Genomic DNA, 20,260 nt, shown 5'->3' with positions numbered 1-20,260 from the left:
TACATGAGGAATAATAACAGTATTACTGACCACTATATCAGTTGTACGACCTGGCAATAATTTTGTACAATTGTTTTTAGGAAAAACAATTGTCATTTGGATTGTGAATGCAGAATTAAAAACCTGAGAATGTCAAAGAAGCATCACATTAAATCAGCTGTATTTGAACATTTCACCATCACTCAAGATAGAAAACATTATGTCTGTCAGTGTATGACAAATGATCCAGACGAAAACAAATGCTGTGAAGCCAAGTTGAGTGCATATTCAGGCAAAGATAAAAATGCTCCTACCAGAGCTTCTAATCTAAAGAGACATTTACAGCGCTTTCATCCAGAAGTACTGAAAGCAGTGGATGAGAAAGACTGCATCCAAACCAATGAACCAGTGCCCAGCTCTTCCAGCCAAACAAAGGAGCAGAGAACATTGCAGCCATCAGTTGCAAGATATTTTGTCAGTGACAAAGTTACTGTGACAATGACAGTAGATACATTTAAAAAACAGATCATAGAGCTTGTTGTAAAGGATAGTGTGCCTATTTCATTATTTTCACGACCAGCTTTTATGTGTCTGAATGGGGAAATGGCCCGCAAGCTTGGTGTTTCTCTGGAGAGAGAGAGTATTAGAAAATTAGTAATCAACGAAGCTTTTAAACAAAAGGAAGAACTTAAAAAAACTCTCAAGGGACGCTTTCTGTTTCTTAAAATGGATGCCTGCACACGTCACAGAGTGAACTATTTTGCCATCAATGTCCGATTTGTTTGTGACAAAAATGAAATAGTTACCAAGACATTGGCAGTAAAAGACACCAAAGCTCATCACACCAGTGAGTTTCTCCAGGTCTAGGTGGAAAAGGTTATGCAAGACTATGAACTTAAAAAAGAGCAAGTTCTTTCTGTCGTAACTGACAATGCTTCAAATATGATAAGTACTATTAAGCTAATGAATGAGAGTAATGATGGTGACCAGCAGCTAGAAGAACATTCTGGGTCCACAGACACAGAAATGTTTGAAATAGAGGAACACAGTATTGTAACTGAGGAGCAAACTGAAGTTGCTTCAGATGAACAGCAACATGATAGTTTAGATGATCTTGTTGAAACTGTGTCAATATGTTCTTTCATTCATCATATGCGCTGTGTTGTGCATACGCTACAGCTGGCTATAAGAGACAGTCTGCAAGAAGGACATGCTGCTGCACTGATTGGCAAGGTGAGAAAATTGGCTACTGTTGCCAGAACCCCTAAAGTTGACTCAATTTTGAAGAGACGTGCTGGAAAAGGGGCAATTATTGATCAAGCCACACGATGGGGCAGTACTTACTTAATGATTCAGCGCTTGGTTGAACTGAAAACCTTTCTTGTAGACATGGCTAACCCTCAACTGACGCTAAATGAAAGTCAGTGGAATCAGGTGACTGAGCTGGAAAAATTGCTAGAGCACCCATTTACAGTGACTAAAAAATTACAAGCAGAGGACTTAACTCCAGGTATTTTCTTAAAGGAGTGGAAGAACCTGATGTTTCGCCTGTCCCAAAGAGGAGGGTTAATTGCAAGTGGCATTGCTACATCAATGAAACGGAGAGAGGAGCTACTATTACAAAATAACATTCTTTTGGCAGCTGTTTATGTAGACCCAATGCATCGGATTCTTCTAGATGATCAACAGCTAAGTAAAGGAAAAGAAGCTTTGTTTGAAATAGGAGTAAGGATGAAAGGGTTGCAGAACAGTCAGGAGGAACAAGAAGAATTTGGTCGTCCTGCCACATCTTCACCCTCATCAACTGATGAAGAATTTAATTTCGAAAAATATTTGGATCACAAGGACCGTGCAAAGCGATCCCGCATAGAAGAGTCATCCCCATCAAGGAACACAGCCAGTACATTTCAGCAGAATTTTTCATGTGCACTAAAAGAAATTGAGAAATTTGACCGTTCATCAAAAATAACAGTGCAACAAGCGATTCCTCTGTATCCTGACATTGTCAGAGATGTTGCCCGAGTGGTTACTGCTTTGCCACCAACACAAGTTAGTGTAGAGAGGTTGTTCTCTGCTCTCAAAATAATTATATCAGATTTGAGGGCATCCATGAAGGAGGATCTGACAGAGGCAATACTTTTTCTGAGGACAAATTTAGAGATTTCTTCTTATTAACTGCATAAAAGTGTTTATTGCATATTTACTTACAGTTTAGAAAAGTTTATAAAAGTTATTTGCTATATTCTAATTGTATTCTAATGTAGTTTTTGCTCTAAGTGGTCTGATTACTTATATGATGGTGAGAAACTGAATAAGCACATGTTTAATATTTTACAACAGTAAATTTGTTGCTATGAATTGGCCATTTATGAAGGAGTCGGAGCCGGAGCCTGATAAAATCCAGGAGTCGGAGTCGCAACTGTGGCTTACCGACTCCACAGCCCTGCTTTGTATCCCCCCCACACTAATCTATCCCCGATTCCGAGGGGGTGTGTGTGTGTGTGTGTGTGTGTGTATGTGTGTTTTTTTTAATCCTATGTTTTTAACTTGTTTTTTACTTTATTGTTTTCTCTATTACCAGTGATTATTCTGATGTCCCCACATTTCCATTCATTTAGCCCTGGTGGGACGCTGAATCAACCATCTGAATATAAAGGATTCCGGATCTTTCTATACGGAGGATACAGATATTTCATTTATGATCTTCTGTGGATTATTGTAATATTTATATTTGTATTAGCTCTTATTGTCTGTAACCGTTTTACATTATTTAAATTGCATCTGTACTGCTGATATTCTGTAATGTACTGATATTATTCATATGTCTGATGCCCGCAATTAATATAAGCCTGAGCACTTTCCTCATATATCATTTCCTACTTTATGTCCCCATTATATGGCGGTGACGGTGCACATGGCAGTGTTTCCGTTAGGGCTCTGTCTGTGTCGGTGCGTCTTTACGTTGCGGGTACCTCACACAGGGTTAATCCCTGTGGTGGACTCCGTGTACGTGACGCCTCTGATACACGCAGAGGCGCCTTCGGTACACTGCGCATGCGCCGTTTGGTTCACCGCCATTGGTCACATATAACCATGTGACCTAGTTCATGGGGTTACTTGAAGGTCCTGTTCGGATCCTCCGTCACTTCCCCTTGAAAAAACGGCCCCGCTTGGCCGCGAAACGCGCATCGGGGAGCTCCACACCTTCCCTCCTGTGCCTGCTGTCCCTCTCTGGTAAGCTTGACAGCCTGCTCTATGGCTTACTGAGTGCTTGATTCTAGTGAACGCTGAGCGCGTCTAGCGCTACCTCTACTGTGATCCTTTTGCACTCAATATTGTCTGGTCTGACTGGCTTTAGTTCACTATTGATTTATGGTTTACTGAGCGCTTGGTGCGTTCAGCGCTATCCTTACTCTGATTTTTGTGCACTTAATACCATCTGGTCTGACCTGTTCTAGCTTACCTTACTAATAGTGATTACTTATTAGGTTTGTTACATATGTGAGAGGCACGGTGGTATTTTGGGGTTAGTCTCCTTTTCTGCATTCTAACTGGTATCTGTGTATTTATGATAACATATTATGAAAACATTTTTTATAAAATTTGATATTTTCTTTAAGACACTTTGGCTCTTTTTTTCTCTTAGTATGGCTAGTGTGAAACTAGCCTAAGACTAAAGGCCCCGTCACACAAAGCGATATCGCCAGCGAGATCGCTGATTTTGTGACGCCACAGCGATCTCGCCAGCGACATCGCTGTGTGACGTGTCAGCGACCGGCCCCCCTGCTGGGTATCGCTGATCATGTAGGATCGTCGCGGGCAGTTTTTTTTTATCTTTGGGTCTCCCGTTGGCCAGCACGTATCGCTGCGTGTGGCAGCGAGACCAGGGATGCTGGACGCTGGTCTGCAATGTAAACAGCGGGTATCTAAGAGCCACGCGGCACTTAGATACCCGCTGTTTACATTGGAAACCAGCTTGCTCACTGGTCCTGATCGCTGGAGGGGTTGTCTATGTGACAGCTCACCAGCGATCAGCCCAACTATGTCCCAGCGATCCCATCCATGTCGGATCGTTGGTAGGATCGCTGGGACATAGTTACAGTGGGGAAAAAAAGTATTTAGTCGGTCAGCAATAGTGCAAGTTCCACCACTTAAAAAGAAGAGAGGCGTCTGTAATTTAAATCATAGGTAGACCTCAACTATGGGAGACAAACTGAGAAAAAAAAATCCAGAAAATCACATTGTCTGTTTTTTTTTCATTTTATTTGCATATTATGGTGGAAAATAAGTATTTGGTCAGAAACAAGCAATCAAGATTTCTGGCTCTCACAGACCTGTAACTTCTTCTTTAAGAGTCTCCTCTTTCCTCCACTCATTACCTGTAGTAATGGCACCTGTTTAAACTTGTTATCAGTATAAAAAGACACCTGTGCACACCCTCAAACAGTCTGACTCCAAACTCCACTATGGTGAAGACCAAAGAGCTGTCAAAGGACACCAGAAACAAAATTGTAGCCCTGCACCAGGCTGGGAAGACTGAATCTGCAATAGCCAACCAGCTTGGAGTGAAGAAATCAACTGTGGGAGCAATAATTAGAAAATGGAAGACATACAAGACCACTGATAATCTCCCTCGATCTGGTGCTCCACGCAAAATCCCACCCCGTGGGGTCAGAATGATCACAAGAATGGTGAACAAAAATCCCAGAACCACGCGGGGGGACCTAGTGAATGAACTGCAGAGAGCTGGGACCAATGTAACAAGGCCTACCATAAGTAACACACTACGCCACCATGGACTCAGATCCTGCAGTGCCAGACGTGTCCCACTGCTTAAGCCTGTACATGTCCGGGCCCGTCTGAAGTTTGCTAGAGAGCATTTGGATGATCCAGAGGAGTTTTGGGAGAATGTCCTATGGTCTGATGAAACCAAACTGGAACTGTTTGGTAGAAACACAACTTGTCGTGTTTGGAGGAAAAAGAATACTGAGTTGCATCCATCAAACACCATACCTACTGTAAAGCATGGTGGTGGAAACATCATGCTTTGGGGCTGTTTCTCTGCAAAGGGGCCAGGACGACTGATCCGGGTACATGAAAGAATGAATGGGGCCATGTATCGTGAGATTTTGAGTGCAAACCTCCTTCCATCAGCAAGGGCATTGCAGATGAAACGTGGCTGGGTCTTTCAACATGACAATGATCCAAAGCACACCGCCAGGGCAACGAAGGAGTGGCTTCGTAAGAAGCATTTCAAGGTCCTGGAGTGGCCTAGCCAGTCTCCAGATCTCAACCCTATAGAAAACCTTTGGAGGGAGTTGAAAGTCCGTGTTGCCAAGCGAAAAGCCAAAAACATCACTGCTCTAGAGGAGATCTGCATGGAGGAATGGGCCAACATACCAACAACAGTGTGTGGCAACCTTGTGAAGACTTACAGAAAACGTTTGACCTCTGTCATTGCCAACAAAGGATATATCACAAAGTATTGAGATGAAATTTTGTTTCTGACCAAATACTTATTTTCCACCATAATATGCAAATAAAATGAAAAAAAAACAGACAATGTGATTTTCTGGATTTTTTTTTCTCAGTTTGTCTCCCATAGTTGAGGTCTACCTATGATGTAAATTACAGACGCCTCTCATCTTTTTAAGTGGTGGAACTTGCATTATTGCTGACTGACTAAATACTTTTTTTCCCCACTGTATCTGTAACGGGGCCTTTAGTCCAGGGTCAGGAGATCGGTGACCAGTCCCTGCATTGCGCTCTGTAGTCTTACCACGGCACAATGCGTGAATTCGGCCTACAGCCAATTGTGATAAATTCCTAGTATTATCATAGAAAAATGTCAGTGTTTCCTATTAAAAGAAAGTCTCAAATGACCATATTTAAAAACAAAACAAACAAAAAAACACTGAACTTGTGTAGATTTCCAACACCCCCCAAAAAAGAATAAATTAAAAGTCTTACTCCTGTTTATTTATGAACAATTTTCACATTGCCGAGTAACCAATAAACTCTTTCAGGAAATGCCGAGGAATACACACTGAGGAAGGTGACATGATACCATTTGTATAAACAGCAGAACATATGAAAGAAGCAATGGGATGGTGACACCTTAACTAGAACATATAACCCAGTGGGTATGAACATGAGGGGGAAATAAAATAAAAAAGATACAAAAAACACTACATACAGTATGGTCCAGAACAGGAGAAAAAATAAATCATAAAAGAGTGAGCTTTGCCACTGAAGCTCAGGAAAGCTGTGTGGTTGTTTCCAGGGACAGCAATTCATATTGTGTAATGGACTAGAGAGGCAGGAATGGGAGGCACAGTGGCACTTTACAGCTCAGAATTGCCCAAAAGTGTTCACCCCCTTTTCTGCAAGAAAAGATGGTCAGCAGTGTATTTCTTGGAAGGTTCATGTCACAAGGTTTTTTGTTAGCAGTGTTCTTTCCCAACCCTTAATACCCCAGCAAACTGTGCCTAAAGTCACAGACCTGCACCAGAGAATGCCCTACAACATGAACACTACCAATAGATATCCAGTCACACTAATTTTGGACAACTCATAGCTGCTGACATTAAAAAAAACAAGGGGGGGGGGGGTACGATTTCAATATCTACGTCGCTTATTAGCACTAAATTCAGCTCCTGCTGTGCCACGTTGGAAAGCCTGCTGATTAGTTGCACCAAGAGCTTCAATGTTGGCAGCCTGGCCAAAGCGTTCAGCAGTCTGTGCAGTCTACGAAAGAACAGACCAAGGATATAAAAGCCATCAGTGACATGGATTTAAGAGAGAAATAAAATAAAGTTTGAAAAATTAACACACCATGCCAATTCCAGCCGCTTCTGGCATCAAGGAACTAGGTCCTGTTGATGCAGCTGCTCCTGCAGGAACGCTGCTGTTACCCAGTGAAGATCGGTTGTTCATTCCCATGGACCCTAGACAAGACAGTGAACAGCTTTGGCAATGTTTTCTTAAGATGAGCAATTCACCATGTAAAATACTGAATGCCGAATCAGAAGTGTATAACATACGCACTCACCACCAGACATGGCTATTTGTGCCAACCTCATGTCAGCATCCCTCTAAATAAAGAAAAAGCAACATGTTACACAAGATTACACAAGGCAGAATCCAATACTAACTTTTGTGACATTGTGCAAACTGTATTGGGAACGATATTGCATATGTCACAACGGCAGGCTCTTATACAATATTGGTGCAATATAACCTGGAATATATAACATTTTGTAGACTATGTATTATACAGGTCACTCTACTATGCACATACTGTAGCGCGAGTATTTAAATACTTATTGATCGCTGGCTTTGGTTACTAGTGCAGCTTCTATTCTGAACCAAGTGACCACAAATCCAGACTGGCCAGTTGATGTGTGGACCAGAAGTCTGTAAAGCCTTGTTCCGAATCTCAGACTTAGGCCGGGATCACACATGCGAGACATTCAGTCGAGTCTCGCATCTTCATACCCGGCACTCGGGAGCGAAGCATGCAGCTGCATGTATTTCTATGCAGCCGCACGCTCCGCTCCCGAGTGCTGGGTATGAAGATGCGAGACTCGTCCAAGTTTCTCGCATGTGTGGTCCCAGCCTTATACAGAGAGCAGCTACTGCTCCTCACTGCATAAGTTGTGTGAGACTGCATAAGTTGAAGGGTGGTCACAAAGGCAGGAAGGGGCACTGGAGCGACGCTGAAAAGCAGGGAAGATGAAACAGTAAGTATTTTAATATATTCTATTGTATTTATTACACGGATCAGGGAAAAAGATTGTGGAGAATTCTTCTTTAAAAGGCTTATACCAAGTGTGGAAGTTATCCATTGGATAGGTTGATTAACATCCTGATTGCTAGGTCACCCACCGATCTCAAGAACAGTGCTGTAGAGCTTGGTCTGAAAGAAGCAGAGGTCGAGCATGTGCACGCCTCGTCCACTATAGTTACTGCACAACACTCAGCTTTACAGATAAAGAAAAAACCTGAATCATTAAAATGCAATATGATAAAGAAAAAAATACATTCCAAGTAGAAAAAGGACCTAATGAGTAGACATGAGCGAATATCCGAGTTGTGCCTAAATTTTAAAATCTTTTCAAAGCTTTAACACTAGAATTCTGGTGTGAAAGGTTTGATGAATCGGGCCCCAAAGACTCTATTATAAGACATCATCACCCGACTTACTGAATCAGGATAGGCGTTTTTAAAGCCCTCTTGTTGACGCATGATCATTTCTTCCTGCTGTCGACGTGCCTCCTCTTCACGTCTCCTGCGTTCCTCTTCATGTCTGCAAGAAAAATTTACGCATGAACAATACAACAAGCATTAGTACGCTATGAAAAGTATGATGTGCACCTGGAAACTTTACCTCAGCTCCAACTGCTTTCGTTTCTGTACATCTTGGTTGTGGAGTTCTTCCATCCTGCGCAATTCCTCCTGGCGCCTCATTAAATCTGTCATAATAATCATGCAACAAATGTTATTTCTTTTTAACAAACAGTCAGTATAACCATCAGGAATATTTTTTTTTAAACTGATGGCTGAATCCAAACCTCCTATTTCGAGAATAAGTCACCTATGTTATAGTGCTGAAGACCCTTACCTTGCCGCATAAGCATGACCTGGTGCTCATGCCTTGCAGCCTCCATCTCCAGTTCCATCTTCTCCTGAGCTTCTTTCATGTTTCGTTCTACTTGATCCTGCTGCTGTTTTTCCATTTCAATGAGGGCTTTCCAGCGCATTGCATATTCATACTCGAAACTTCCAGGCTGAGCAAAGCGAGGAGGTTGCTCTCTCTCCCTAGGACAGCAACACAGATCAAATCAGGAAAAACAAGACACATGCTGGCCAAATCTTAAGAGCCCCTGAATCAATATCATGCTACCATTTGGGAGCCTGCAGTTTTAGGAATAGGAACATTGTATTAGCATATGCCTCGAAAGGTCCCATTTCAATAGACTGCACATGTCACAAAGATTGTGTGTCATCTTCTAGTTTCGCTCCACCTTACAAAGAGGCAGCCTAATCAAAATGAGGTTCCCAGAGAAATTTAATAAATTAAAAACATTTAAATATTAAACCTTTTTCTAAACACCTTTTTTTAAGCAAAAAAATATGCTTTATCTATTGCACTCTTTGAAAATTTCAAAGATGACAACTACCACTGTGTAGCCTGTCCTAGATTTGAGAGGACACACAGTAGAACGGTCTGCATGAAGCACGAGCAAGACGTCATGTCAGCGCAGCGTCCGGTCAGACACAGTGACCGCACATTCCTCAGTACAGTCCACCTGACAGGACACTGAGTGGAGAGGAGTAAAGGAGAAGATAAACCTCTTTATGTGACCAAGAATGAACATCCATCCCAGTCAGCCTGATGGTCTTAATGTCTTGTGCTTCGCACAGACCGTCCCTACTGCGCGTCTTCTGAAATCTAGGACGGGCTGCACAGTGATATATGGCAGTTGCCATCTTTGAAATTTTCACAGAAGTATAACTTTTTGCTAAATAAAAGGTGTTTACAAAAAAGGTCTAATATTTAAATGTGTATTTTATTACGTTCCTCAGGAGAAACTCTTTAAGGATAGGGACATGCTACGAAATGTGTCACCTGACACTGAAATTACTGTGACATGCAACACTGGATTTAAAGATTTCCTATGGCGTGTTACAAACTGTGACACTTCAACAGTCACAATTGTTTCCAAATGTGCTGGAATTTCTGGTCACAAGAGACACTTGCCATAGACTTGATGCAAGTTGCATGTTACTGCTCTGCGACTTATAGTGAAATCAGATGCACAATAGTCACGAGACAGCAAGTTGCTGACAAGCTGCACATATATTTTTGTTGCCTGACATTACTATGTAGCTGTAGCCTAAAGCAATAGAATTTTTTGTTTTGACTTTTTTGTCTGCTTAGCAGAATAAATGAAAGGCACAGGGTTGTATGCAAAAGATACATACTTGTGGTAGCCTTGATTCTTTGAAACAAGTTTCTCAGGTAATCCTTCTTCATCATCAAACTGGTCCATAGGCTCCACAGTTATAGGACGGGGAAAGCTGCACAGCAAATGATAAAACAATGGCTTCAGCATCAACATAAAGTGATGGAAGGAGCAAGAGATGGTTAATCGCCTCTTAACGTAAGAAAATACCTGCCACCTCAGTTCCTAAAACTCTTCCTATGTGTTTGAAGGCAATCAATATCCTCTAACATACACCCAGGAGGGCAGATCCCACACCACCAGTTATACAAGAGGCAGACTTTTTGCAATACTTGGAATTGAATTCCAGTTCCATTACTGCCAGTGGGATCAGATGAAACATTTTATCCTATGGCTTCCTTTTCATATTTGCATTAGTTAGTTTATATGGCGCAAGTAGAGTACTGGAGATGCAATCTGTCCATGAATTTGAACTGGAAAGAAAAAGGAGCTTTGTGCTACAATAGACTGAAAAAAAAAACAAAACAAGGGAAATCAAAATACCACCTAGCCACAGGTTAAGTGATAACTTGATGATTGGCAGAGATCCTACTGCTGGGACACACTGATTAAAGAACAGGGCACTTTCATCCCCATAAGAATGGAGCACCAAATGTACATGCTCAACTGGTTGCTCCATTCATTCCCCATAGGGCTACTGAGCTGTATGTTTGGAGTTTCCTGTTTTCCCAGCAGCCCCACAGAGAATTGAGTGGCAATTGGCCATCCAACCTAATGCACCATTTAGTAACGAGGAAACAAAGTGCTCCGACTGGTGGTATACCTACAGGTCTACAAGTTATAACCTATCCTTAAGTTAAGCGAAGACATGTGTAAACTATACAACCTCTTTAATAATCATTGTGCAGAGAGGAACTGTCACATCTAATAAACATTTATGAACAGGACTATCAATTGGTCTTGTGCTATTACATAACAGCTGAATTATTGGTCCTGCTGTGAGTCCATAGAAGCTCTTGCTTTGACTACTTACGCAGTAAGAAGATAAGACCCATCAGCACAGCGATCAAGAGCCTTTCGGGCTGCCGGTTTAGATGCAAACTCAACGATTCCTTTACCGGATGGTCTTCCACGATCATCCACAATGACTATAGCTCTCTCCACTTGACCAAACATGGAGAAGGCTTCTTCCAAAAGTTCATTCGACACAAAGGGAGGAAGGTTTCGGACAGACAATGCAGCGCTGTGACATGCAAAGCGAACACGCAATTGTTTTCCACGGAGAGGAAGATTATCAAGCTCGGCTTTAGCAATCTCTGCCAGAGTCCGCGTTTCCTACAGATGCAAATACAAGATGAGCGCAACAATGATTGTCCTAGTACCTTATATGCTGCCAGAACAATGAGAGAAATTAAATACAGTACTGTTAGTACAGCAGATGAACAAAAAACCTGTGACGACCTCTTGAATATGTCCTAAGGTTATGTATACAAGACAATTTATCAATGGCAAAGCCAATGTACATGTTACAAAATCATCCATGGCAGGCGTCCAAGGGTGAAGCTGATCTCCTTTGTCCCATTGTCCTGAACCTCTGATTTTCCAGGCAAAATTCATGGATATTACTAGCATGTTACAACACATTTGTGCATGCACTGGACGTGAAAGTGTTTGTGAAGCTGATGAAGAATTAGACTTGGCATATGCATCTGAACCCTCAAACACATGTGTGAACACACCTTACTGGTTACAGCAGGGAACCCTAAAATTGATGGCCATATGGAGGGGAAAAAAAAAAAAAGTGTCAATTACATGACCAGTATTTGTAGCTTCCACTAGCCATCCAAAATAAATCCAGAGTTGCCATGATTAGAACATGTGGCTGTCGCTTTGTTTCAGTTTCTCGCCCCTAAAACAGCACTACTAGCAACTGCCTTTGGGCTGAGTCTGGTATAGCAGCTCAGCTCCCCTGAAGTGAATGAGGCTGAGCTACAATAGCGCCCCCAATCTGTGGACCGATGTGGAGCTTGTTTTACTGATTCAATCCATAGGGATCACAGTGCACAATTCCCCATATAGGGAACACAATAATACATAACACACCACAGAACATCACTCACCAGCCGGATGAATCCAAAGCCCTTGTCTTTGTGGATGAAGATTTCACCCGCTTTTCCATATCGCTCAAACATTTTCCGCATCTCCTCTTCTGTAACATCATTGGGCAAGTTACCCACAAAGAGGCGGCTGCGCTGAGTATAAGTCTTTTCTCCTGGCTTCCGAAAACTCTGCAAATCGATGACGATGCCATCATCTAGACAGCAAATTAAACAAGCTTAGAGAAGGGCTGCAGGAGTCTCCAGAAACTGGACGGCTCCAGATGGCAGACACTTACTTGGCTTTGCAGGCTGCTGTTGTCCATTGGTGGGGGAAGGCTCTTCTGATCCCTGCTGCATATAATGAGGCTGGTTATGCTGGGGCTTTCTATGAGCGTGGTTCTGATGCTCCATTTTAAAGCCTCTGTTTCCCTGCATTGTAACTGACAAGAAAAAGCATGAAAACAACATGGAAAGACATCCAAGATGTTACCATCTCTAGCTGAACGGGCGGTGTCAATATTAGGGCACTAGCAATTAAATAAAAAAAATTAGACTGGCTCATATGGCAAACACCCAGCAGTCAGGGCGTAGTCCCCCCTATGACAGCACTGCATGCTAGGAATGAACAAGGCAAAGACCTCTACCATCATTAAAAAGGGGTTGTCCACCTTTGGGGGCATTTTTTTTTTATATGTAAATACAAGTATTTTTGGCTAAAAATTATTTTAGTCTTTGGGCTTCATTAAAAATGTCATACTATTTGCCTATAGCCTCCGTTTTGCATGTCTATTGCAGGCTGCAAAGTGGGGTAACTAAGAATCTGTCAGTGAACTAATTCTGACAGTCCAATGGGAGAGCTTGTAACTCTTAAAGGGAATCTGTCACCCCTTTTTTGAGATATCATATAATGATATCATTCAACTGTGTGTCACATAAGGATTCTCTTAGTACTTTTGCTTTCCCCTGACCCCGCACCTTTCATGCATAAATACCTTTTTTTATATCGGTTCAGATGTATGTAAACTGCCGCTGTCCGGTCCGATGGGCGGGACTTATTCAACTGCTCCCCCCCTCCCTGTCTTGCCCTACACATTTCTTCTTGTGTAGAGCAAGGCAGGGAGGAGGGAGCAGGTGAATAAGCCCCACCCATCAGACAGCAGCACTTTACATACATCTGAACCGATATAAAAAAGGTATTTATGCATGAAAGGTGCGGGGTCAGGGGGAAGCAAAAGTACTAAGAGAATCCTTATGTGACACACAGTTGAATGATATTATATGATCTCTCAAAAAAGGGGTGACAGATTCCCTTTAACTGTGCTTTTTCAGCTTCTCACAGCTGATTTATGATTACAGACCACCTTAAAGTTGAATATGCAGTGAAACAAAGAACTTGGAAAAAGCAATGCTGCAAGACTTAAGTTTGCTGAATTGCAAAAATGATTTTTAGACCAAACTACACACATTTAAGGTTCAAATTCCCATGGTAAAAAGGTGAAGTAAACTAGGCCCTTCATGGTGTTTGATCTACGTCACATAAAACTTAGGTCTATGGATACGTTCGGAAATGTTTCCGCTGTATACGCCCCAACGGACGTAGCCCTCTATGATCTTATGAAACAAAGTAGTAAGAGGGACAATTAACAGTAAAAAGAAAGCATTTAAACTACTAAAGCAGGATGGCACCGTTCAAGCTCTAAAAAACTATAGGGAGAAAAATGCTTTATCTAAAAAACTAATTAAAGGGAATCTCTCACCTATTTTTTCGAGTATCAGCTGCCGGCACCACCATCAGGTTACATGGGGGGGGGGGGGCTTATCTACAGCATTACAGAATGCTGTTGATAAGCCCCTAATGGTGGAGCCGGCAGCTGATACTCGAAAAAATAGGTGACAGATTCTCTTTAAAGCTGACATAAAGGAAACAGAGCAGCACATTGCTAAAGAGTGTAAAACTAATCCCAAACTGTTCTTCAACTATATCAATAGTAAAAGAATCAATAGTGAAAATGTAGGCCCCTTAAAAATTGTGAGGAAAGAATGGTTGTAGATGACGAGGAAAAAGCTAATATATTAAACACCTTCTTCTCCACAGTGGAAAATGAAATGCTAGGTGAAATGCCGAGAGACAAAGAAAACCCTATATTAAGGGTCACCAATCTAACCCAAAAAGAGGTGCAAAACCGGCTACATATGATTAAAATAGATAAATCTCTGGGGCCGGATGGCATACACCCACGAGTACTAAGAGAACTAAGTAATGTAATAATGTAATAGACAAGCCATTATTTCTTATATTTAGTGACTATAGCGATGGGGTCTGTTCCACAGAACTGGCATATAGCAAATGTGGTACCAATATTCAAAAAGGGTTCTAAAAGAACCTGGAAATTATAGGCCAGTAAGTCTAACCTCTATTGTCGGTAAAATATTTGAAGGGTTTCTGAGGGATGTTATTCTGGATTATCTCAAGGAGAATAACTGTTTAACGCCATATCAGCATGGGTTTATGAGGAATCGCTCCTGTCAAACCAATCTAATCAGTTTTTATGAAGAGGCAAGCTATAGACTGGACCAAGGTGAGTCATTGGATGTGGTATATCTTGATTTTTCCAAAGCGTTTGACACCGTGCCACACAAGCGGTTGGTACACAAAATGAGAATGCTGGGTCTGGGGGAAAATGTGTGTAAATGGGTAAGTAACTGGCTTAGTGATAGAAAGCAGAGGGTGGTTATAAATGGTATATTCTCTAACTGGGTCGCTGTGACCAGTGGGGTACCGCAGGGGTCGGTGTTAGGACCTATTCTCTTCAACATATTTATTAACGATCTGGTAGAAGGTTTACACAGTAAAATATCGATATTTGCAGATGATACAAAACTATGTAAAGCAGTCAATATAAGAGAAGATAGTATTCTGCTACAGATGGATCTGGATAAGTTGGGAACTTGGGCCGAAAGGTGGCAGATGCAGTTTAACAATGATAAATGTAAGGTTATACGCATGGGAAGAAGGAATCAATATCACCATTACACACTGAACGGGAAACCACTGGGTAAATCTGACATGAAGAAGGACTTGGGGATCCTAGTTAATGATAAACTTACCTGGAGCAGCCAGTGCCAGGCCACAGTTGCCAAGGCAAACAGGATCATGGGGTGCATTAAAAGAGGCCTGGATACACATGATGAGAGCATTATACTGCCTCTGTACAAATCTCTGGTTAGACCGAACATGGAGTACTGTGTCCAGTTTTGGGCACTGGTGCTCAGGAAGGAAATAATGGAACTAGAGCGAGTACAAAGGAGGGCAACAAAATTATTAAAGGGGAACTACAATACCAAGAGGGATTAGCAAAATTAGGATTATTTATTTTAGAGAAAAGACGACTGAGGGACGAACTAATAACCATGTATAAGTATATAAGGGGACAATACAAATATCTCTCCGAGGCTCCGTTTATACCAAGGAAGGTGACGGTCACAAGGGGGCATTCTCTGCGTCTGGAGGAGAAAAGGTTTTTCCACCAACATAGAAAAGAATTCTTTACTGTTAGGGCAGTGAGAATCTGGAATTCCCTGCCTGAGGAGGTGGTGATGGCGAACTCAGTCGAGGGGTTAAAGAGAGAGAGCTGGATGTCTTCCTGGAGCGTAACAATATTGTATCTTACAGTTATTGTTAGGTTCTTTAGAAGGATGTAGATCTGTGGATTTATTCTGACGGATTACAGGCTGAACTGGATGGAATAATGTCTTTTTTCAACCTTGCTAACTATGTATTATGTTCTTATTGCAGGGCAAAAGCCGAAAAATGGCATCTTGTAAAGAAAAGCTTCCCCATGTGAGAGGTACATGGCCACCATTCACACCCAGGCTCGGACTGGCCCATAGGGGAACAGGGGAATCCCCTGGTGGGCCCCTGAGTAGACATGGGCCCCCAACCCCACTGTAATGGCACTACTTGGCATAATTCACATGTTTTATTCTGTACAGAAAAGAGCAGCATCTCATCATTCATTAACCAAACTACCTAGTTTAGTGTATAGAGATATAGGTAAATTTGTGAATTAGGGTAATGTAATATTTGTATGCAGGTATAAAGTGGGCCCGAAAGTCAATGTTACCGGTGGGCCCTTGTCACCCCAATCCGACTCTGTTCACACCAATGGACAACTTACACTACATGGCTAGAGACAGGGCAGGCTGGGGGGAGGAGGGCCCACCTTGGGGGCAGATTACAGCCCGAGACTCCCCTCAGGGGGCACAGAGCTCACTAGACACGTTGGCACAATGCAGCACCAGCCAGTGTAGGAGAGGTGAAGCTGCAGTGTTGGCAGCAGATGCCTTCAGGCCATGTGTGCTCCATGTTCTGGGCTCACTCCGGTGTCACACAGCACTGTCCGCGGCGCACAGATGGGGAACAGGGCAGCACTCACTACTCCAGTCCATCCCCAGTCAGAGTGCAGAGCGCGTGCAGTCCTCCCCCAATGCAAACAGGGCCCGGGCCTACAATCCAGCACCGCTCCAACAGGGCCGGCGGGCAGGAAACGAAGCGCAACGGGCCGCCGCCATGTCTCCCCCGAGCGGATAAGGGCTCCTAGGGAAGCGTTACCTTGTCAGTCTGAGGATCACTGCGCAGCGCCCGATGTTCAGATTCAGCCCCACGACCTCCCGCGCACGCTAGGAACCTCCCGCTTACCAGACGGAAACAGGCCACAACCTAACCAGGGGAGGCGCCTGCGCTTTGCTTTCGCCTATTGGTCTACGAGCTTTTGGTTTCCGCTTTATGATTGGTCCCTACAACTGCCACTCATAAAGAACAACCCTAACCCACCTTGTAATTGGCCAGTTTTCGCCGCTTTAACCTAGTGACGACAGTGGGTGTGAACAGCAGGAGCGCTGTATTGTTCGACAAGTTTGTGTGAGAGCGGAAGGAAAGAATAGAGCAGTTTCTGCGCAGGCGCAGCTGGCAAGTATAGGAAGGAAAGAAAACAAAGGATTGGCTGGTGTGCAGTGGGGGCAGGGCGGCCATCTTCCGTCTGGTCTTCACGTGACTACCGCCGCGGGGTAATAAAGCACTGGCGCTATGTAACGCACGGCTGGCCTGCAGCTCCCAACAACATGAAATGTATTAGGCCGTGTTCACACCCTCAGTAGCTGTCAGCCAAAATCAGGAGTTGAACAAAGTGCAATAGAAACACGTCACCACATGTATATTGTCACCCACTCCTGGTTACCAGGCTGAAGTTGGTTTCTTATTTGGCAATTTTTTCTTTTCTGGTTTTTTTTTTATAGGTTTAACGAAAAAAAGCATCACAATACTAACATAGAATGCAGCGAGGTGCCCTGATGTGAATACATTTAACAACAGCTCCGAAAATTATAAAACTGGCACAAAAAGGGGCATCAAAGTGGGCACTGAAGGGCGTTAAAGGGTTAAATGGCTGAGCCACTGATATCACACTGCAGGGAGCCCCACGTCAAACCCAGGACCCTCCAGCCTGGCCCAAATGGGTTCTGGGACTGGCATCAAAGTGGCCAGACAGCCCATTTTGGCCATTTGAATAAGTAACGCGAGAAACTCGGACGAGTCTCACACGTCAATACCCGGCAGTGCCGCCGGCATTTATTTCTATGCAGCTGAACGCTGCAATCCGAGTATTGACGTCCGAGACTCGTCCGAGTTTCTGGCAAGTCTGACCCTCGCCTTTGTGTGAGATCAGTGGCGCAAATTCATTTAACCCCGTAAAACATCAGTTACTTCAGATCTGTGAAAATGGATTGTTTGCCCTCTTTAATGCCAATTCTGATGGCCAGAACCCATTTGAGCCAAGCTGGAGGCACCTTGGTTTGATGCGAGGCATCATTACCTGTGTATTCTTGGGGTATATGCACACATTACGGATTCTCCCGCATATTTTTCCGCACAAAAACCGCAGCTCTTGGCAGAAAACGCAGGTGCGCTTTTGATGCATTTTGCTGCGGATTTGATGCGGTTATTCAGTGTGGTTTTGCCTGCGCATTTGTATGCGTTTTTGTAAGCTAAATAAAGATATGTTTAAAAAAAAAAAAAAAAAAAAGATTTGTGATGTCATTTCTGTCCAACCTCCTCATTTACATTTGTCCAACCCACACTCCATTACACACACGGATAGACAGATGATAATAGATAGATATGGGATAGATAGATTTTTGTGTTGTTTTTTCAATTGGGATCCCGCACAACTTTCTGCGCCAGAGGGGCAAAGCCGGGGGCCAATATTTGTAGCCTGGGAAGGGGGGTAATACCCATGGCCCCTTCCCAGGCTATGAATATCAGCCCGCAGCTGTCTACATAGCCTTTACTGGCTATTAAAATAGGGGGAACCCCCCCCCCAAAAAAAATGACGTGGGGTCCCCTATATTTTATAGCCAGAAAGGCTACGCAGACAGCTGCGGGCTGATATTCATAGCCTAGGAAGGGGCCATGGATATTGGCCCCCCCTGGCTACAAATACCAACCTGCAGCCGCTTCAAAAATGGCGCATTTATAACATGCGCCAATTGTGGCACTTAGCCCCTCTCTTCCCACTCCCGTGTAGCTGTGGGATATGGGGTAATAAGGGGTTAATGTCACCTTGCTATTGGAAGGTGAAATTAAGCCCGGTTAATAATGGAGAGTCTTCAATAAGACACCTATCCATTATTAATCTTTTGAAAGGGTTAAATAAACACACACTCATAAGAATAAAGTCTTTTAATGAAATAAAACAACACAGTTTTCATATTTTTATTGTACGCCCAGATTCAAATGACACCCTCGATCTCCTAGAATAAAAAGAAAAAAAATAAACCATATACTCCCTGTCCGACGCAGTCCAATTAATAACGAGGGTCCTACAACGATTTCCCCTATAGAACTGTGACATCAGGTGATGTCACTGCTCTATAGGGCCTCCCAGTGATGAACTGACGGGAGATAATCCTCCTGCAGTGCATCATTGAAGAGATCAAGTGAGGGTTACCTCCGCCTGTCATTTCTCAGCTGGAGCCCCTGGAGAGCGGTCGCATCAGCTGATGTGGCAGCTCTCCACGGGAGATCGTCGTGGGACACTCGTTATTAATTGGACTACGGCGGAAAGGTAAGTATAGGTTGGTTTATTATTTTATCTTTATTACATGTGATCGATGGCTTCGGGGAATTAGGTGTGTGCGGTGAGTATGTACTCTATGTTATGTGTTGTATGTTATATGTTGTATGTTGTTTTTTTTTACATTCAATACATTAGCCGGATGATGGGTCTACTACTGTCCCATCATTGGTTAATGTGTCATTCACCGTCAGGGTAGCAGGCATAGCCCGTTGGGACTTGCAGTCCCGTCGGACGATGCCTGCATACACATACACACACATACACCACCGCAGACCCCCCTGCACAGCCAATGACCCCCGCACAGGCCCCGCAGACCCCCCCGCACGACCGATGACCCCCGCACAGGCCCGGCAGACCCCCCCGCACAGCCCCGGCAGACCCCCGCACCGCCAATGACCCCCGCACAGGCCTGGCAGACCCTCCCCCGCACAGCCGATGACCCCCGCACAGTCCCGGCAAACCCCCCCCCAGCACCGCCGATGTCGCTCGCACAGGCCCGGCAGACCCTTCGCACCACCAATGACCCCTGCTCGGCCTCCACAGACCCCCCCCTGCACCGCCGATGACTCCCGCACAGGCCCAGCAGACCCCACTGCACCACCGCCGATGACCCCGCACAGGCTCCCCACAGCCCCGTCAGACCACCCCGCACCACTGATGACCCCCGCAAACCCCCCCACACACACATAGGCTCATACACGCACACAGTCACCACCCACACACCATACATGCACACAGTCACCACCCACACTCCGCCCACACTCTTCCCCCCTCCCGATCTGCAGTGTTTCAGCCGCAGCAAAACCGCAGATCATTTTTAGACCTGTGGTGCAAAAACGCTGCAGATCCACACAAAGAATTGACATGCTGCAGAAATGAACAGGCAGCGTTTCCTCGCAGATTTTTCTGCAGCATGTGCACAGCGTTTTTCAATTTACATAAGATAACATGGTTCTGTACAACACAGGAAATTCCGCTGCGGACACGTAGGGCCAAATCCACGGCAGATCTGCAGTAGAATCCGCAACGTGTGCACACACCCTTAGTGTGTGATCAGTGGCCCAAAGTCATTTAACTCCTT

At 43.8% G+C, this 20,260-nt stretch overlaps 1 protein-coding gene across 3 annotated transcripts; it reads right to left on the bottom strand.

The window, feature by feature from the left end:
- Window positions 1-5,936: 5,936 nt before the first annotated feature.
- NONO (non-POU domain containing octamer binding) lies at window positions 5,937-16,990 on the bottom strand. Of its 3 annotated transcripts, none has more exons than XM_073556176.1 (11): window positions 16,881-16,990; window positions 12,343-12,486; window positions 12,068-12,261; window positions 10,981-11,282; window positions 9,967-10,062; window positions 8,603-8,799; window positions 8,369-8,453; window positions 8,185-8,287; window positions 7,031-7,073; window positions 6,814-6,926; window positions 5,937-6,726 (listed from the first exon to the last, which is right to left on the bottom strand). In XM_073556176.1, the coding sequence occupies exons 2-11, from the start codon at window positions 12,479-12,481 to the stop codon at window positions 6,598-6,600; spliced, it is 1,401 nt and encodes a 466-aa protein (XP_073412277.1). In that variant the 5' UTR covers window positions 12,482-12,486; window positions 16,881-16,990; the 3' UTR covers window positions 5,937-6,597. The 3 variants fall into 3 exon arrangements, with proteins under 3 accessions (XP_073412277.1, XP_073412276.1, XP_073412278.1); XM_073556175.1 differs by lacking the exon at window positions 16,881-16,990 and adding an exon at window positions 16,659-16,830; XM_073556177.1 differs by lacking the exon at window positions 16,881-16,990 and adding an exon at window positions 16,746-16,770.
- Between the last annotated feature and the right edge of the window lie 3,270 nt (window positions 16,991-20,260).

This window comes from Dendrobates tinctorius, unplaced genomic scaffold (assembly GCF_039654945.1).
Source record: "Dendrobates tinctorius isolate UK_male_01 unplaced genomic scaffold, ASM3965494v1 ptg000231l, whole genome shotgun sequence".
Classification (NCBI taxonomy): Eukaryota; Metazoa; Chordata; class Amphibia; order Anura; family Dendrobatidae; genus Dendrobates; species Dendrobates tinctorius.
Note: the sequence above shows the minus strand (reverse complement) of the source record. Positions and strands in the feature narration are given on the sequence as shown.